This window comes from Rattus norvegicus, chromosome 4 (genome assembly GCF_036323735.1).
Source record: "Rattus norvegicus strain BN/NHsdMcwi chromosome 4, GRCr8, whole genome shotgun sequence".
In the NCBI taxonomy this organism is placed as follows: Eukaryota; Metazoa; Chordata; class Mammalia; order Rodentia; family Muridae; genus Rattus; species Rattus norvegicus.
In genome coordinates, this window is record NC_086022.1 from 119,222,149 (window position 1) to 119,241,576 (window position 19,428).

The 19,428-nt window shown below is 49.2% G+C and overlaps 1 protein-coding gene and 1 long non-coding RNA gene across 6 annotated transcripts; one reads left to right on the top strand and one right to left on the bottom strand.

The window, feature by feature from the left end:
• Positions 1 to 7,298: 7,298 nt before the first annotated feature.
• On the bottom strand, positions 7,299 to 11,172 carry Spr (sepiapterin reductase). 3 transcript variants are annotated; one of them, NM_019181.2, is made up of 3 exons: positions 10,708 to 11,031; positions 10,098 to 10,388; positions 7,299 to 7,887 (listed from the first exon to the last, which is right to left on the bottom strand). In NM_019181.2, the coding sequence occupies exons 1-3, from the start codon at positions 11,012 to 11,014 to the stop codon at positions 7,697 to 7,699; spliced, it is 789 nt and encodes a 262-aa protein (NP_062054.1). In that variant the 5' UTR covers positions 11,015 to 11,031; the 3' UTR covers positions 7,299 to 7,696. The 3 variants fall into 3 exon arrangements, with proteins under 3 accessions (NP_062054.1, XP_038963129.1, XP_038963128.1); XM_039107201.2 differs by lacking the exon at positions 10,708 to 11,031 and adding an exon at positions 11,034 to 11,172 and having other exon boundaries at positions 7,325 to 7,887; XM_039107200.2 differs by lacking the exon at positions 10,098 to 10,388 and having other exon boundaries at positions 7,325 to 7,887; positions 10,708 to 11,053.
• A 381-nt stretch (positions 11,173 to 11,553) lies between these two features.
• LOC134486600 (uncharacterized) lies at positions 11,554 to 18,689 on the top strand. Of its 3 annotated transcripts, XR_010065846.1 has the most exons (5): positions 11,554 to 11,690; positions 13,654 to 13,981; positions 14,106 to 14,252; positions 14,487 to 14,602; positions 17,188 to 18,689. It is a non-coding gene; the product is annotated as an uncharacterized LOC134486600 (long non-coding RNA). The 3 variants fall into 3 exon arrangements; XR_010065847.1 differs by lacking the exon at positions 14,106 to 14,252 and having other exon boundaries at positions 13,649 to 13,981; XR_010065848.1 differs by lacking the exon at positions 14,106 to 14,252 and having other exon boundaries at positions 13,649 to 13,971.
• Positions 18,690 to 19,428: the final 739 nt, after the last annotated feature.

Sequence of the window (19,428 nt, forward strand, 5' to 3'; positions counted from 1 at the left end):
CTGGTCTTTGTGAATCCCACAGGTCATCCCTAGGCTTTTGTTTCATGTCTAGTCTGAGCAGTAGCTAAGAACTCCTTGGAAGGAGGAACATCAGACCGGAAGCTGGGCTGTCCTCACCATCCCAGCCCTGCATCTAAAGTGCCTGCTCTGGTTCACGTCTGCTCCTGGTCAGCTCTTCACTCACCTTTCCTCCCTAGTCCTCCCCTAGAACTCACTGATTCCCTTCTGTCAGTCCACAGGCATTAATCCCCTGCCTGGTTTCCTCATTTCTGTTCCCCCAAGGGCCTCCTCTTCCTAGCTACTCCCCTGCAGCAGCTGGAGAAGTGGCCAAGCTTCCAACCCTTTCTGGATTTTGCAAGAAAGTTCTGACCTTCACCCAGTTCTCTCTTCCTGCCCCTACCCTGTCTGCCCCTCCACAGCTTGCAGACCTCTCCTAATAACACCTTCCTTTACCAAAGTACCCTCCATTCACCTCCAGACTGTGGCTCACTTTATCCGATCCTGTGGTCTCCCTTCCCATCCAAACTGTTGGGCTCTGCAGGAGATGGAGGCCCAACATACACAGTGAGAGCTCCTACACTCCACACACCTGGCTGGCTGTGTCAGCTCACTCCACATCTGTCCAAACTTTCCCTCAGTTTCTTCAGAGATCCTGGCTCCTACTCTGCTGATCCAACCTCAACCATCTGTACTCTTCTGTCTGTTTCTCTTCCCTCAGTCTCTGAGATGGCAGGGACCAAATCCAGACTCTTTGTGTACTGGACCATGAGACTTGATCAGCATCCTGCCTCCAATGTATAGCTTAGAAGTGGCAAAGGTTCTATGGAAGTCTGCAAATATTAAATCAGTAACACATGGTGCTCAGGCCAACACCCCACTCCACGGAAGCCTTGTGTAAAAGTCACCTGGGTAGCAGCTACTCTCTTTGTTGGAATAAACTAAGGGAGCATCTTCAAGACTTCCCTTTAGCTTCAGGTAGGGGTGCAGTGTCTAGCCAGGCCAGGTAATTTCTCCATCAGAGTCTTGACTACGTGGGAAACTCCATCCAACATGGTACCCCCCCTCCTGTTTTCATCTCCCCGTTTATTCTCCAATTGTCCCCCTTCATGTCTCCCACTCTTCCAAAGATCTTTCTGTCATGTTTCCCTCTGTCTCTCGACTTTTCTTCTTAATCATCCACCATCATTTCTTCTCTTTGAAACAAGCAAGGTCTCACTGCAGAGACCTGGAACTCACTCTGTAAACCAGGCTGCTCTCACACTGAAAGTGATTCTCCTGCCTCTGTCTCCTGGGAACTGGGATTCTAAGTATGTGTGGCCAAACCAGCTGACCCTCCAACTTTCTGAATAACTTTAGTCTCTGGCCAGTTCTCTCACTTCCTCTCTCCTCACATCCTCACAGTCAGACCTCTACCCAATCCCAGCAGAAAAGCGGTCTGCAAACCTCCGGAACATGCATGAGTGTGTCCTTGCACACTCACGTACCCTCTTGGAGTTATTGTGAGACTAAGTGGGTTACAATCTCCACATGGTAGACCTGGGGCAGTGCTCAGCACACAGTAAATCCTTAGTAAACTCTGGCTGCCTTCTAGAACTGTCTTCTCCAATTTGGAATCCAGGAGGCCACATATACTAATTAGGTGGATAAAATGTTGGTGGCCCAAATTGAAATGTTCCAAAAATGTAAATATGTAACTTACTTGAACACACAAGCAAGAAGCCCATCCATGTAAAATTATATATATTGTATTGGGTGATTGGGTATTAGACAGTAATTTTAAAATGTAAAAATTTTACTTATATTTTCTATATTAGTTGTATATTAAAATGAACATATCAGTTAAGTGAAATTTCCTAAGACTTTTTTTCTATTTTCCTTTTACATTTTTTTGTTGTTGCTGGGACAGGATCTTATGCAGCCCTGGCTAGTCTCTGGAACTCACAGAGCTTCCTCTGCCTCTGCTACACACCTATACCCTGCCTATACCCTGTTTTCTTTTTAACTCTTTAGTACTGCTTTTATAACACTTAAAAGTCAAATTCTGTGTCCTGGCTTTTCTTCCATGCTTTGGAAGGAGAAGAAAGTAGCAATCATGTAAGATCTCGGGCAGCTAGGGCCTACAGCCTCTGCTACGGGCCAGGGCCAAGGATGTTGGCAGGGGCTAGCTGATGCAAGCCATTAAGCTTAGGGCAGAGGAGAAACAGAGACAATACATGGATAAGGGCACGAATTTCCAGGCAAGAGGTATCTGGGCCCAGCAATTGTGCCTAGAGTATATTGAAGAGACCATTAACACTGGTTTGAATGAACTCTGTGAACTAGAGAGGCAGAGCACAGTGAAGCACACCTTCGATGTCGTGTTAGACACCTTGGAACAAGTGAAAAACTCGCCCACCCTTGCGACTTCCACAGACTCTCTCAGCCCGCTGCACAGCGTCAGCCTCCGGAGCTCAGTCTCAGATTCGCCGGAGCACCAGCTCCTCCAGCGATGCGATGAGTACTTTCAAGCCTATGGTAGCACCCAGGACGGGCGTCCAGCTGAAGCTCCCAGTCCCTCGGCCAAAACCTGCTGTTCTTCCAAAACCAAGCCCTACTGTAGGACCTGACGCACCTTCCCAGGGTCCCACAGTCAAGTCTTGCACGATGTAAAAACGAAGGTCGTGAGGGGAGGGGGTGGTCTGAAAATGGAAAAGAATTAGTGGCAAGGATTAGTGAGCCACAACCTTCCTCAGTCTAGCGCTTATAATTGGAGTTCTTTTGGCTTTTCTGTGCTGTGTCGAATGCAATGATGTCTGAGACTAGCTAAATTAACACGGGCATTCGTATTTTGTAGGTGTCTAAATAACCGGACGCATCATTTTTCTAGACAATAGAAACACTTAGACTTACTTGACAATCCAATGTTGCACCCTTGTAACCAAGGCAACGCCTCACCCAACATGGCGTATGGCTTCGGATTTAGTGTAGCCCAGGTGAGTTTCCCGGAAGCAAGAGAACCAGAATCCCAGATCTTACTGGAGTACCAATACCTGCCACGATCTGTTTCACTTAAGGAAGAGCACTCGTTGCCTAGTAACCGACAACAAGCACCTCTAACTCTGTCTAGATTGGCTGCCCGCAACCGATAAAGGTCACGAGCGAGGCTCCAGTAGGACCTTCAGTTGATGGCTTGAAGAAGGTCAATAATGGACCAACCCTTCCATTAAAGTCATTTCCCTGGATCCAGGTTAAAGACTCAGTGGAAGCGTGTAGAAGGTACTCAGAACTTGGAAACGACAGTAAGGGAAACTGTCTCCTAGGCTGTTGACATTCCTTCCTCAAAGAACTCCACCGGGCACTGGAGAAGTCCAAGTCCACCCCATACACTTACAAAGAACAGTCGAATTGTAAGAACTCTCTGGTTACACCACAAACTCCTGCACATGTGTTCAATAACTGCCTGTCTGTCTTCCTCTAAACACCCATGATCTCCTTTATGGTAATGGAAAAAAAACAAACAGGAAATGAATCCTTGATCCACTGATGTTGTGACTAAATTACCTTGGTTTCTTTATGCCACAAAAGCCCAATGGTCCCTAATCTGAAAATCCAGTTCTGCTACCCACATCTCTCTTTGAGTCAAGCCAGATCTGACTACAGTACTGAGCGAGAGCCATGTGAGGCCACCATGGGCAGAGGACCTTGTGGTTGGTGTCTTCCCAATTCTCTACCTCAGAATCATGACTTCTGTTCTCGTCCTGTTTGTGTTTGCTTTTTTGGACTTTTCATTATCTCTACAGAACTAGAGTCAACTGGTCTCAATTAGCGACCTCTCTTCCTGGTATTGTAGCATATAGCTTTGCCGTATTTACTACATTTTTCCTCTATTTTAAAAAAAATTCTGTGTCTCACACAACATTTCACGAGAACAGAGCTGCTAGAAAATAGACTTTAAAATAAAAAGTAAAAAAGCTTGGGAGTAGGGAAAATGGATGTAAAGTATTCATTTTATTTTTATGTTTTGAGACAGGTTCTCATGAATTCCCGACTGGCCTTAATAATATAGTGACGGATGACCTTGAACCACACCCTGTCAAGTAAGCTGTGCTCCCAGCCTTCATCAGGGAAGTCTTAGAGCAGATCTGCAGATGCATGCAGTTCTTTATATGGGTTCCTTTTAGAAATCAGAAGAGGAGGAGGACTGAGGAGGAGTTAGATGACCCACATATGTAATCTCAGCACCGAGGAGGCTGAGCCAAGATAATCCCAAATTCAAGTCTCAGAGAGGAGACTCACATGCACAATTCTATAACACACTTCATCATACTCTTCCATCAACTGAAATCATATTTTCCTCTCATTGAATATTTACCATTGGACAAATTTACTCTTTAAAACATTTCATTGAACTATTTGTGTGTGTGTGTGTGTGTGTGTGTGTGTGTGTGTGTGTGTGTATATATATATATATAAATGTCCAGAAGTGTCTTTTCAGTCATAATTGTCTTTGGACTCTGCACATCAAACACTTGCAATTGCCCTGCCTTTCAAAAATCCTTAGAAATCCCCTCCCCTCTTTTTCCAAAAGGGCCCGTATCTGGGTCCACTGCCTGAATGTTGCTTCTTCATGGTGTCCATCACAGTAGATGTCCATCCTTAGTCTAAGTGTCCTTTCCTTAGTCTAATTCTCTTTTCAGTCCACTCAGCTATTCTATCATCTACTCTGTCTGTCTTGTAGTCTGCCCATGTTTGAATGTGCATACCCACAATGCATTTTTGTGGAGGTCAGAGGTCAGTCTTGGATGCCTTTCTCAATTACTCTTCATCGTATTTGTATGTGTGTATGTATGTGTATGTGTGTTTTCAAGACAGGGTCTCTCTGTGTAACAGGCCTGGCTATCCTAGAACTTACTCTGTACATCAGGCTGGCCTCAAACTCACAGAGATCCACCTGCCTCTACTGGAATCAAAGGAGCACACCGCCATGCCTGGCCTGTGGTTTGCTTTGTTTTGTTTTGATTAAGACAGTCTTACTTTGTAGCCCTAGCTGACCTGGAATTTCCTCTGCAGACAAAGCCTCATACTCCAGTGATCTGTGTAGTCTCTGCTGGAGTGTGGCCTCTGTGTGGTCAGTGCTGGAGTTAAAGGCGTGTTCCACAGCTCCTGGCTCCACGTTATTGTTTGATTCAGGGTCTTACTGAACTTAGAGTTCACTGATTTATCTAGACTGGCTTGGTCAGCAAACCCTGGGGATCTTCCTATCTCTACTTCCCTAGTTTTAGTAGTTTCCAATGTCAATTTGCCACAACTAAAAATCCCCTGAGAAGAAAGCTTCAACTCAGAAATCCTCTAGACCAGGTTGACCTCTCTGTGGGAATTATCTTGACTGTTAAGTGTTGGGAAAGTCCCTGTGGGCAGAGATGGTGGTATGTCACTAGGATGGCCCTCGGGCCTCCTAAGGAGAGGAGCTCTATCCCTCTGACCTCCTTTACGTCTGTGGATCCCCCTGAGGATAGAATGAGAGAGGTCTTAGAAGACACTGAAGCCAGCATCCAGAAGACAAGAGAAAGTCTCGCCACCTTGTGGGGACATGTGGTACTCCTCCCTGAACTCCTCCTCTGTCAGGGAAAGAGGGTGACCATATTGGGTTTGGGCTGGGGCTGGCTGTTCCAAACACTTAGCACTCCATCCCACCCACCCCACCACCCAGCCCCCGAAAAAAACAAGAGGCCTGGGAGGAACTTCCAGAACAGAAGGGTACTCTAGATTAGCCCACCTAGTTGCACAGACAATAAAATATCAATCCCCTGGGCAGCCTGGTCGTTCTTGAAGAGAGGTTTGCAGAAAAAAACGAAACGAAACGAAACAAAACAGGGATTCCTTCCTCCCAGGGAAACAGAAGCTCAGGGAGGGGATGGGGACCTGCTCAAGGCAAGCACAGAAATGTCTGGACTCCGGAATCTCATGTGTCTCCAAATGGTCTGAGAGGACCTAGACCCCTGAAGAGGCTGACACAGGAGCAGTGCAGTGTGAGAGAGAGATCTTGGCACAGGTCAGCAAGGGCAGGGCACCTGGTCCCTTAGAGGGAAGGCTGTGTGAGTGATGTCACGAGGCAGTAGTGGAGGTGGTGATGTAGCTCAGTTGGAAGTGCTCACCCGTGCATGCAGTGCTGGCGTCCATCCCCACCACTGCATAAACCTAGGTATGGTCGTGGCTGCCTATAATCCCAGCGCTTGGGAGAATGGAAGAGAATCAGAAGCTCAAGGTCATTTTAGTTTGAGGCCAGCCTTAGCTACTAGAGGCCTTCTCAGAAATAAGAGTCAACAGAGTTTTACCAACAGTGGGGCATTCAGTGCCAAGCACAGACACTAGGCCAGTCAGCACTCATGATGACCCTTAGGGATGGGAGCTATGACTTAAGTGGTTGCAATACACACTCTTTTCAGAGGCACAGAGCAACTTGCTGTGAGTTACAGCTTGTAAGCAGCAGCCCAGGGGTCTGAACTCAGCCATGTCCATTCCAGGGAGAATGAGGAAAAGGCGATAGAAGTCACCTACCCCCTCCCACCTTGGGAATCCTGCAGGACCTGGACAATGGTGGGATATCCTGAAGGAAGGACAGGCCCACCTTTCCATGCTACACAGCCCCAGTGAGCCCTCTGCTGGGCACAGGGACGGTCAGCTTGTTCTTTTAACAGTGAGATGGCAGAGCAGGGCTGAGTCTCTTTGGAGTTGTTTGTTTTTGATGGCCCAGAACTGTATGGCCCTTGTCAAAGCTGTGCCAAGAGGCTGGCTGCAGACCAGTCCCACTGTAGAGCTTCCAACCCATGAGGGTGGACCACACAAGAACCAGATCCCTCAGCATCCTCAGGATCCTTCAGGGATCCTGGTGCTTTCCTGAAGGCCTGGTGGCCCTGAGTCTGTACAGCAGCCCTAGGCCCATAGGGACAGTTCACGAGGACTTGTCACGGGAGCTGGGACCTATTCGCAGCACTGCCATGTGGGCAAGCACTCACTGGTCAGCACTGTCTGCTGTGTGTTGGGCCCTGAGGATTGATACTCGTTGATGAGCTCTAGGACCCTCAAGGAAATGTCAGCAGAGGTGGGTCAGTGTGGACAGAAGCGTGAGAAGGGCATGGGTCTCCAAGGACATCATCTTGATGACTTTGGACCTCGCTTACCTCTGTGTGGACCTCCATAAAAGAAGGGAGACAGTTCTCTGCCTACGCTTGGAAAATAGAAGTCAAGTTCTCAGGACCCCTTGTCTAATGAACAGTGTGTCCCTCCTGGGCTCTCTACAAAAAGTTAGCAGGCATTCATGAAGGACAGCCCACACTCTAGGGCATCTGCCCCATAACCATGTATTTGACCAGAGTCGAGGGAGGACCAGTGAATACCCCAGGATGAAGGCAGTACAACAAAGATTCAATACCCTCGGTCCTCTCTGTGAATCAGACCCCGCCCTCTTCACCTGAGAACGACCACAGACGAGAGACTCTGCCTCATCTGCTCAGTGTTTCTGCTTCTCCTGCTCTCCCAGCCCTAAGTTCTCTTCCTGGGGACAGAGGACTCCAGTACACATCAGCTCTCTCCCGAGCCTCTGCAGAAGCCTTCTCAGGACTGGCAGTGCCCGTGGCTCCCCGCTGGCTGGGTTGGAGGGCTTGTATGTGTGTTAGGCAGGGCTGAGGGGGGGGGGGCACTGTGACAGGACATGGGCTTAAATGTCATAGAAGTCCACGTGGGCTCCAGATTGGAAGGTGTCCCTTTGCAGCAAGCTCAGCAGTTTCTGGGCTGAAGTCCCACAGTCCACCAGCTCCCCCTCAGAATTCAACTTCTGCAGTCTGCTCCTCAACTCTGGGTCCATGGAGGTTTCCCGGGCCAACTGCTGCATGTTGGTGTCCAGGGGACCTGGTGGGCGCAAAGCACAGACAGGAACAGGTCAGGTCCCTGCTGTGTGGAGAGCAGAGCTGAGTCAGGACTGACCCAGGCTGTTGTGTTGCCTGTTAACCTGTTCCTTTTCCTCAGCTCTGCTCCTCTATGCATTCTCAAACTCAGGATCCTCTCCCCTTAGGCCTCAGTGCTTGATCTCAAGGGAGGTCAGCCAGACCACGTTGTGTCTGAGATTTGGGCTCAAAGCTAAAGTCTAGTACGCACGGTTTAAAATCACCTCTTGTCCAGGTAACACCTCTTCCTGACTCTCCCATTGCACTAACAGATAAGTAAACCGGGTTCCCCAGTCCACCTACAGCCAACCAGGGGCCAGGTGAGACCTTCAGCATCTTCAAACCTGACAAGCAGGTACGTGACACAACCTTGCCTTTCTCCTTCCTTCAAGGCCTCCTCTTAGCCCTCTGACAAATTCACCTGCTGCACTTTTCTGGGCCTACACAGCTTCTCAATACCCCCGGATGGGCCACTCAGTTGCTATAGTGCTTGCTGTACTAGCATGAGGACCTGAGTTCAAATCCCCAGTAAAAAGCCGAGGGTAGTGGACAGAGAGATAGATGGTCCCTGTTAAGAGCATTTGCTGTTCTTGCAGAGACCTGGGGTTTGAGTCCCAGTACCAACATGGCAGCTGACAACCATGTGTGACTCCAGTTGCTCTGGATATGGTGTCCTCTGGTGGCCGCCGCTGGTACTGCATGCATGTGAAGCCCATAGACATTCAGGCCAAACACAGACTCAAGGGGTGGGCTGCAGGGAGGGGGAGGGCAGGAAGACCTGTCACTTTACAAGTTTGGTCACCATTACTTACATGTCTGGAAAATGTCTCCAGTCTGACAATGGAATTGTGAAGCCCCCAAACTTTAATGGTGTTTTAGGGGCAGAAAAATCATGGAACACAAGGACGGGAAGAGCACTTTGCTAACATCTGAATGTCCTCCAGCCTGATCCTCCCCTGCTCCTCTTGCTCTCTCTTGTGTTTTCAGACACTCTGTCAGAGTCCATGCAGGCCTCTCACTTTGAACTCATGCTCACACCTCTCCAGTGCTCTACCACGCCCAGTTTATCTCCTCGAGCACCACAGGGCAGAGGCTTGCTATGCTTTCAAACAGATATTTCTGTCTTTGGTATCCTGTTAGAACATTCTTCCAGAGACTGAAATGAAAACTAGGCTGGCCCCTGCTTCTCTTCAGTCTCTAGGGAGCTTCTCTGCTCCTCCATGAAAACTGGGGCAGCTTCCAGAGGGTTAACTTAGCTCTGGGCCTTCTGGAACTGGCTCCCCTCCCGGCTGTGGTTTACATGTGATCACTGCTGTCTGAAGGAGCCTAGGCTTAGCTCAGAGCAGGTGATCTGGATATTGGAACAAGAAATATCATGTATGTGTGTATAGGGCAGGTGCTAGATAACTTGAGGGGACACGGTGTAGACTGAGAAGTTAGAAACAAGCTTGGATCCTGGTCCTGCCTTACTTCACCATTAGACAGACCACTCTGCCTCTGTGTGTCCCGGATCCAGTCCTACTCAAAATACAGACAACTGCACCTCCCCCCTTAGTTGTTCAGTCTTTCTATCTCACTGCTACCTTCTAAGCACAGAAGTCACTAGTTTAGGAGAAAGGCACAGTGGCATCTTAATAGGCTGGTCATACAAGACAGTGTCTCAGAAGACCTCACACCCTTTCATCCCATAAGAAGGGGCCCTATCTTCTTCATGCTAGCGTCCTTTCTGCATCCCATTCAGTGTGCCAGCACAGCTCAGCCTCAACTTATCTCTGTGCTGTCCTTGAGTGTTTAGTTCTTGAATCCTTCCTACGGCTTTGCTGGGTGTTGGGTATGCCTGGAGGAATACTATGTGTCTCTTGAGGGAGAAAAGCAGACAGCTAAACATGTAAAGATATTTTGTGTTTTTAGTCTTAATTTATTTTTATGTGTGTGGATGTTTTATCCCACCTGCTAATCAGACAACTCCTGTGGCTGACTACCCCTGCCCCTGACTGCTCCAACTTCTTAGGAGTCTGTATTTTTCTTGCAAGGTGAGGAGTCACGACTGGAGGGAGGGGCACTCAAGTCTTTGGATTCTTTACTGAGAATGTAGATGAGGCTCCCCTCCTTGCCCAGCCCACACAAAGGTAACAGCTCTGTCTGGGGACAGCAATGTCAGTAGCACCCACCTACCTGGGGCATAGCTCAGCACCCTCACACTGGGTTCCTCAACAGCCAGGACCTGGTATAACATGTCTCGGGCAGCCTTCCCTGCACAGTAGAGTCCCCAGCCCTTGAAGGGCTGCAGGGCACACAGAGATGAGATGTTAACTACAGTCTTGCTCAGGCCAGGGCTATTGGAGAAGGCATTCAAGGTGCCGGTGGTCAAGCAGAGCATGGAGGTTAGGTTCAGGGCCCAGTAGTTGTTCACCTCAGCTAGGTCATTGATGTTCAGGAAGCCTTTGGAAACATCCCCAAGAGTGCCTGGAAAAGACAGGGCCAAAGAAATAACACAACAACTGGGGCGCTCTTCTCTCAAGCTTCCACAGTTCCTCCCCATAGCCATTTGCTATCTTTCTGCCCCAGTTCTGCAGACACCCCTAATGCAAGCTAAGAATACACTTGAATGCTCTTTAGAAAAGCAGAGGGATTTGTTCAAGAAGTCTTGACTCACACATCCGCCAGAGGGCATCGCACCCTACAGTGACACTGGTACTTCCTCTCCTCTTGAACTTTGGACTCGCCCTCCACCTACCTAAATGGCGATGAGAGCTCACAGCCCTAGTCTGATGGCGACTCTCACCTGCATTGTTGATGAGCAGGAGGCGCTGCAGCCTCTCGGGCCTAGGGAGCTCGCGCACCGCGCTCAGCAACTGTTGCACGCCGGACTCGGTGCCCAAATCGGCGGCTGCCAGCACCACTTGCAGGCCCGGCTGCTGCGTACAGAGCTCCTCCTTCAGTTGCCGCAGCATCGAGTCACTGCGTGCGCTTAGAAGCAACACCGAACCGGGCGACAGCAACCCGGCCAGCTGCGGGGCCAGGGCGCGGCCGAAGCCCCGGGAAGCCCCGGTCAGCACGCAGACAGCGCAACCTAGCCTGCCTCCTTCCATGCCTGGAACTCAGACTCACCCGCTGCACTTAACCCGCACGGGGCGGAGCCTATCCTTGGCTTGGGCGGCGGAGGTTCGGGTCAGCATCCATTGGTGTTTGGGTGAAAAAAGTGACCAATAACCAGGGGGGAGGCGTGGCTCCACAGGATATCCTCGTCCCCTTCCCAGCGCTTCCGGGTTCTCCTTGCGCGCCACTCCCACATGTAGAACCCCTTTCTGGGAGGCATGTTCGCAATTTCTACCGTGTTCCTGGGTGGTTTGTCTTAATCCATACAGGAAAGGACAGTTAGCGACCGGACAGGTGACTGCCTTGGATGAAGTCCTTGCCTCTGATCAACAAAAGCCTTCTCTGGAAGAGCACAGCAGCTCCCCTAGTAGGTGCTAGGGAGACGGAACCAGAAAATGAAGAGCACACACGAGGGAAGAGAAAGGCTGAGAATCACAACAATCTCATGAACGAGACCCATGTTCAGTGTGAAAAAGCGTACCCCTAAACGGGGAGCCGCGTCTCTCGCTCCGTTCGCGGGGTGGGGTGCCCCCAGGAATCACGAGTAGCCGTCTTGATGTAACAGCAAGAGGTAGCTTTATTTGCGGGATCCCGGGTCGATACGTATCCCACACAGGAGACAGAGGAATCGACCCCGAGCTCCCAAACTCAGGGGTTTTTATAGGGGAGGTAAGGGGCATTCGCGCGGTTACACATGATTGGTCAATTCAAAAGGTGCACGGTTACTTTCGGCGCGAAATGACATCAGCAAGGAGTACGTGCTCTCTAGCAGCTCGGCAGTGTGGGTAGGGTGGCTTATCTCACTCAGGAGGATGACACACTTCTGGGGAGTGGAGGAAGGGGAGGGGGTGGCTACAGATGGTCAATGTCCTTGGGGCTGATGGCTGGTCCGGCAGGTCCTATCTCTAACACCCTCTCAGGCATGTCCGGACCTTGTTTATGACTAACTTCTTGAAATTTTAATTCCTCAAGTGAAAACACTTGATTCCTTGAAACCTGTGTACAGTAACCTTATCCTGTAACCTGTGTCATGCACCTCGAAAACCACTTAATAATCTCAAATGGGAAAGAAAAAATCCCAGCACTCGGAGATGTCGTAGGAGGATAAGGAGTGAACGACATAGAAATCCTTTGTCCATTTTTAGTGTGAGGTGAACTAGAATCCATAGGAATTGCAGACAGGCAGGCTAGAGGCTAGCCCCTCTTTGTTTCATAAAGTTCAGTGGTAGGTAGTCCTAGTCACTTAGCCTGGTCGCATAGGGAAACTAGTAATCAGTAGGGGCCATTCTAAAGGTCCCCCCCCCTTTTTCTTTAATTGAATGAGGCTTATGTCCTAGGCCAATGAGATAGGGGAGAGTAAGGCAAGTCCTATAGGCCTATAGGAGAAGAGAACCCGAATGTCTCTCTATAGGTTTTTAAAACCCTCTGTGTTGTACCAAATCACCTTAGCCTGTCTTTTCTCTATGCTGGAGTTCTCTTTCTGCAGAAATATATATATTTTTAGTTATCACTAGTCTTATTGAATTTGTTATCTTATTTCCAAAAGTAGTTGAAAGACCTTCACCAGATCCAGTGAGTTCAAGGCCAGCATACTCAGAAAGGGCTGAGTTTGAACCCCAGAACCAACGTTAAAAATGCTAGATGTGGCCAGACAGTGGTGGTGCTCCTAGCACACGGGAGGCAGAGGCAGGTTGATTTCTGTGAGTTCAAGGCCAGCCTGGTTTACAAAACCAGTTCCAGGACAGGCAGGGCTACACAGAGAGAAACACTGTCTCAAATAAAATAAAACAAAACAAAACCTGTTTTGAAAGGTAGACAGGCATAAAACAACTATACACATTGTCCTCCACCCCCACCACCCAACAGGACAAAGGAATAGGCACACATTAACATACAGAGAAAGAAAGTTTCTTAAACCAAAGTAAGCATACAGAGTCCCATTTACATCTCTCATTTTTTTAATTAATGTATATGAACACACTGTCCCTCTCTTCAGACACACCAGAAGAGGGCATCAGATCCCATTACAGATGGTTCTGAGCCACCATGTGGTTGTGGGAATTGAAGTCAGGACCTCTGGAAGAGAAGTCAGTGCTCTTAAACCCCTGAGCCATCTCTCCAGTCCCTATATCTCTGTTTTTGAAGTCTCTCTTTAACATATTTTTTATTTATTTGTTGTTTTTATGTGAATGGGTGTCTAGCCTGCATGTATGTCTGAGCACCACATGTGTGCAAGGCAAAGTGGAGGCCAGAAGAGAGCCTTGGCTTCCCCAGGGACTGCACACACACACACACACACACACACACACACACACACACACACACACACACACACACGTGTGAGCTGCTACATGGTGCTGGGAATGAAACCCCAGTCTTCCTTAAGAGCAGCCAGGGCTCTTAACCGCTTCCAAGTCTCTCCAGCCCTCCCCCCATGCACATCTTTTGAACAATGTAACAAAATGGCAGGGTTTGGTAATGCTGCTTGTAATTGCAATAATTTCAAACCTGAGGCAGGAGGATCAAAACAATGTTATTTTATTTCCAACATAGAAGACATTACATTAATTAAGGGGTGGGGGAGGTTACTATTAGAACTGATCTGGCTGGCCTTCATTTCTTCCCAGTGCAGGGCTATCTGAGAGGTGCCTGGTCCCATGCTGCACGGAAGTGAGACATCCAGGTGACCACTGTGCTGACAAAGCTGGGATCACATTGCCAGTCCACCACTGGGATCTACTCAGTAGTCACGAGATTCCCCGAAGCTGGGCCTGCTGGGCTCTGTCAGCGTCCAGCATCCATCGACGAGCACCCAGGTGTCTCTGCATCATCGCCCTGTGATGCTTCTAAGTCTCACCTACCAGGATGCTCCTGCAGCAAGGAGGTCAGGCCTTCCAGAGGGCTGCCTGGGGCTTAAGTCGACGGTGGACTTCATCACCACTACTTTACGGTACATGCAGGTGCAGTCACATGATATGTTTAACTTGTGTACTTGTCCATGTGTACATGCATGTGTTGTTTCAACTTTATGTGTATGTAGTGTGTGTTTACACATGTATTTCAGTCTCAAATGTGATTTCACAGGTGCTGAACACCTTGACTTTTGGACACCGGTTTACTCAAGGCCGTCAAGGTTGAAATGCACCTGTCTTAGCTGGATGGTGGTGGCACATGCTTTAGTCAGGAGGAAGAAGACGGGGATCTCAGTTCTGGGATATCCTGGTCTACAGAGTGAGTTAGTCAGGGTTCAGTATAGAAACACTGTCTCAAAAAAAAAAAAAACAGGAAAAAACCCAAGGTGTATCTGTCTCCATCTCAAAGAGCTAGGTGACAAGCCTCAGCCAGCATGCTGGTTCTATCCCTTGTACTCTGGGGAATACTCTCAGATCTCACATGGGAAGCAGGCACTGTATGCACAGGATGAGTCATCGTCCCAACCTTCTTGTGCTTCTCAATTTTTCCCAGGCTGTAGATGTCCCGCTCTTGTCTTGCACCCCAGCCAAATCCCATTACCGACCTGAGGGCCAGGAACAGCAGTGTGTCTATGCAACTTCCTCCAGGGACATTTCCGGGCAGCCCAGGTATGAAAGGTATTTTATTCCTTTATTATGGCTCGCATGGTAAAAGGAAGGATAAAATCATGTTATGTAGGTGTGTAGTGCAAGTCCCCCACCCCACCACCACCCCCATGTTGGTATGAGTTGAAGCAGGGACCCCAGCAAGCCTGGTGCACTGACACAGTGCTACTATAGAACTGCCACAAGGGGGCAGTAGAACATCAGTTTCTGAGTTGGTTGCATGGCCAGCAACCTTTCTGCCTTCCTTATTGGCAAAGCTTGGAGTCTCCACGCTCTCCAAACCTTCCTCCCCATTTCCTTTCAAGGAACTGTCAGGTACACAGCTCCCCAGTGCCTCCATAAGGGCCAGCAGGGAGCACTGGATGCATACCTCCTCACTGCTTCCCACAGGGAGAGCAAGGAACAATGCTCAGCTACTCAATGCCTTCCGCAGGGCCAGCATGGAGCACTGGCTGCACAGACTCAACACCTCCCATAGGCCCAGCAGAGAGTACTTACTTCACAGCTCCTCACTGCTGTGCACAGGGGAGGAACTCAATGCTCAGCCAACTCCAGATGTGAGGCACAGGAAATGATTACTGCACGTATGGATGCCCAGTTTTCTTCTCTCCAACGGAGAGCACTTACGATTCACAGGGATTATGTGGCTGTCGTGAGCCGCCATGTCACTTTTCTCAGGTTTGGGCATAAGATTTGGGGCAGGGGGGTTGAGTGTGTTTTTATAGAGAGTGCCATGCATTCTAGACTGGCATGCTAGGTGACCTTGGCTGTCTGGTCCTCTTGTCTCTACCCCACCATCCTGGGATTCTGACCATGAACCACCTGATTTGATTTGATGCTGGCCAAGAAGGATATCTGCATGGTAAGTACACTGAACTATAGCACTAGGCCTGTTGTTTTCTGTAAAGTCTCTCACGGCCAACAAAGCTAGATTACTGCTCCCAATATAGTACAGGCTGGCATGGAATTTAAGGCCAGTCTTCTGTCTAGGCCTCCAGAGTTGGAAGATTACAGGCAAAAACCTTCACCCTAGATCTGATTTCAAGTCTTAGGAAAAAATCTACAAGTTTACTGAACTGGCTACATGTGAGGCAAGTGAGATCCCCCAAGAGATAAGAGAACTAACAACAGTGGGATGAGACCCCATCATCCTATTGTGTCAGCTGCTTCTTTGGGCTCAGGCTTGTAGTGGCTTCTGTCTTGTCTTCTGTCCGTGGTGCTGCATGGAGAAGGGGAATGGGGTCAGCTGAGGGCTGTAGTCAGAACACACCTTCAAAGCTTCCTGGCTGCACAGGGGACAGTCCTGAAAACAGCTGCGTGCTGACCTGAGTCTCCTTGAGATGGCATGGGACTGGGACGGCCTCCTTTCCCTCCCTCCACCAGCTTCCAGCTCAGCAGCTTCAGAAGGGGGAAGTCCTCCTACAGCTCCTGTCTGCAGTACTTGGACATATTCTCAGAAGGAAAAATAAGCCATCTGGAAAGGAAAGAAAAGGCATGGTCAGTGGTGTAGACCTGTAACTCCTTAAAAGGACTGTGGTGGTGGGAGGATCAAGGTCACCCACAGATACATAGAATTTTTAAAAAGACCATTAGGGCTAAGGGCACAGCTCTCTCCCCTATATCAGTTGGCAGAGGGCAGGAGAAGCACCAGTCCTTGACGACCTGGACTGCCCACGGAGAACTGGAGTAAAAACAAAAGGAGACAGAAAAATAAGACAGGATCCCTCAGAACCTGATAGTTATGTTGCCATGGGAATTAAGGCCATGTTCACTGGCAAGGAAAAGAAGGACATGAGCTCAAAGGGTAAACAGTATGCAGAGGAAAAGAACACCGCGGCTGGAAGACTCTAGATACTGCTATAAGGACTGAATTTGTGCATGAGACATACATGACCATAGAGCTCTCGCTCTCTCTCTCTCTCTCTCTCTCTCTCTCTCTCTCTCCTCCTCCTCCTCCTCCTCCTCCTCCTCCTCTCCTCTCTCTCTCTCTCTCTCTCCCCTCCTCTCCTCTCTCTCTCCCCTCCTCTCCTCTCTCTCTCTCCCCTCCTCTCCTCTCTCTCTCTCTCTCTCTCTCTCCTCCTCTCCTCTCTCTCTCTCCCCTCCTCTCCTCTCTCTCCTCTCTCTCTCTCTCTCTCTCTCTCTCTCTCTCTCTCTCTCTCTCTCTCTCTCTGTTTGCATGCATGTTTATCCTCATTCATGTAGGCCATGAATGTTCCTTAAATGCTTTTCCACCATGACTTTTGAGACAGGATATGCCAGTGATCTCAGGTCAGCAAGCTCCCACTTCGGTCTCTCTTGACCTCCAGGCCAAAGACGACACACGGACGCTACAATATCTGGTTTCACAGGGTCCTTTGGTGTACTGTGACATTTTCCCCAACAGTCATCTCCACAGCCCTAGAGCCCAGATCTGACAGTTCAAATGGACATGTCCTTTTTCAGACAGGATCCACTCAGGTGGGAACTTACTCTTGCCTACACTGGTCTTGCACTGTTGATCCTTGACGGGGCAGAGTGGTTTTTAGGGTCATGTTTTTCTTTCCACCAGCTGTGATTTTTATGTTTGTGTTTTGTGTTTTCCACCTAAGGCCATCTTCAGTGTTCCATGAATCCCAGTTTAAGAAAGAGCACGTGCGACCTGCCTGACTGGAATTTGTTTGTGTACAAGAAGAGACGGGGACAGAGACACAGACAGAACCTCACAGTGCATGGACGTCAAGGAGTCATCAGGATGCGAGGCCAGATCTCCAACCCAGGCTGGCCAGAGTCTCCGGGAGGTCCTCGTTGGTTTTGTCTGATTAGCTAGCCTGTTCCAGAGGCTGAAGCCAGCACTGAATCCATGGAATGAACTTCCCAGAGTTGTGCATTATGGGTTGGGGAACATGGGGTCTAATGGTGCCCTTCCTGCCTCTGAGAGGGATAGGACACTCCTCTCTTCTCAAATCAGACAGGAAAAAAATGTCTGTCCTCAGAGAGCTTAGTGTTGCTCAGGGGACAGAGTAGATAAGAAAGAGGAATGTGTTTCCCAGGGGCAGAATACTACTGGGACAGGGTGTTGAACTCAGCAGATATCCCAGCAGGGTGACTATGCCAGGAACCTTGTTGTCCTGTGTTCAAATTAGGAGAGACCGTTGGTCGGAGGGACCATCCATGTCAGTCACACGGGCTTCTGTGTGCCTCAGGCTGTGACAGATGTTGGCACAGTCTAGGGAGAAAGAACACAGGAGATGACATCTTACCAATGTGACAGTGGGAGGGACAGGGAAAGCTTCCCAGAAGCTCTCACAGGATGTGGGAGGCTGCTTACCAGGGCAAGAGCAAGTAATGTGCAAATACTCCGAGAAATGCAAGCAGCTTTCTGAGTTGTCCAGTTGCGTGCAGACTCCAGGAAGAGAGATGAAGTTGTCAGGAGACAGGGCCTCAGCAGGTTGCTGCCCTATCATGAGGGGCTCAAGTTTCAGCCTGGTTATAATAGGCACTACTGGCTTATGGTGTGGCAGGTGGTGGTGAGTGTGGACTTACGTTGTTAATGTGAAATGTGAATGTTGGCCTTGAAGGAACAAGCTTAGAGAGGCAGGCAGTGGGTTATTAGAGGGCAGATTTGGTGGAGAGAGAGGGCACAGCTGCCCCTGCAGTCACTCCACAGCTGTGGTTTTCATGTGTTTGCTCTGAGGTGGGTCTGAGGCCTCAAGCAATGTGACCTGTGATGGGATGGGGGTGCGGGAGCAGGGGAGGGCATGTATAACGTTGGCAGGAGACTGCCCTGTAGAGGAGTCCCACATGGGCACTTGCAGGCCTCATTCTTAACCTGGGAACCTGTTTGGGGGCAGTCAGGACAGGCTGACTAGGGAGACTTCTCTGGGGAGAGAAGGCTACCTCCTGAACAAGACCAGGTTTCCTGCAAGAAATGGAGCAAATGACATTACCTTCCCATAACACATGAGGAGACATGTGTGACTGTTCTTTGCTTCCTGTTTGCCCAGGCTGGGGGAGAGAGCATGGGATACTGCTCCACATACAGTTTTAGGACACTTTTACCCTTCAGCCCTCTCCTCTGAGCAAGACCCAGTAAAATCCGTGCCTCGTTGTCTTGGGTATTACCTGGACAGATCTGTGCTCAGGTGGACAGCTCTTCCTGTGCAGGAGGGGCCTGTGGTCACACTGGCTCCTGGACATCTGCCCTCCTCTGAGGGGCTGTCTAGTTCTCAGCCAGTGCAACCCCCAGCACATAGCTCATAAGCTATGGATCTGAGGCTGGTCCTCTTCAGGGCTTCAAAGCAGAAAGCCAGAAAAGGAGGCTCTTAGTGATTTTGAAACCCGCAAGACTTACTGGGCTGGCCCTGCCGTGCCACAGCGCCCCACTGGTCCCCCAAGGACTCACTGCTTCCCTTGACCAAAGTCCCACCCTCACTTTTCCCTGCTTTGATCAGCAAATAGAGTTAAAATTGCAAGCAATGAAGAAAATAACCCCCATTGTACTTCAAACCTAGAAAGGATAAGAGAAAATTAATTAATATCCAGAAAACATAAACCTCTTAAAAGAAACATGGGGGCTGTGGAGATGGCTCAGCGGTTAAGAGCACCGACTGCTCTTCAAGAGGTCCTGAGTTCAAATCCCAGCAACCACATGGTGGCTCACAACCATCTGTAATGAGATCTGATGCCCTCTTCTGGTGTGTCTGAAGATAGTGACAGTGTAATCATAATATATAATAAATAAAATATTTAAAAAAAAAAGAAACATGGGAATGTAGAAGAAAACTAATTATGTTCAGATTCAAGAATTCATTAAGTTCCAACGCATTAGCTCCCCAGCCTACACATCCAAA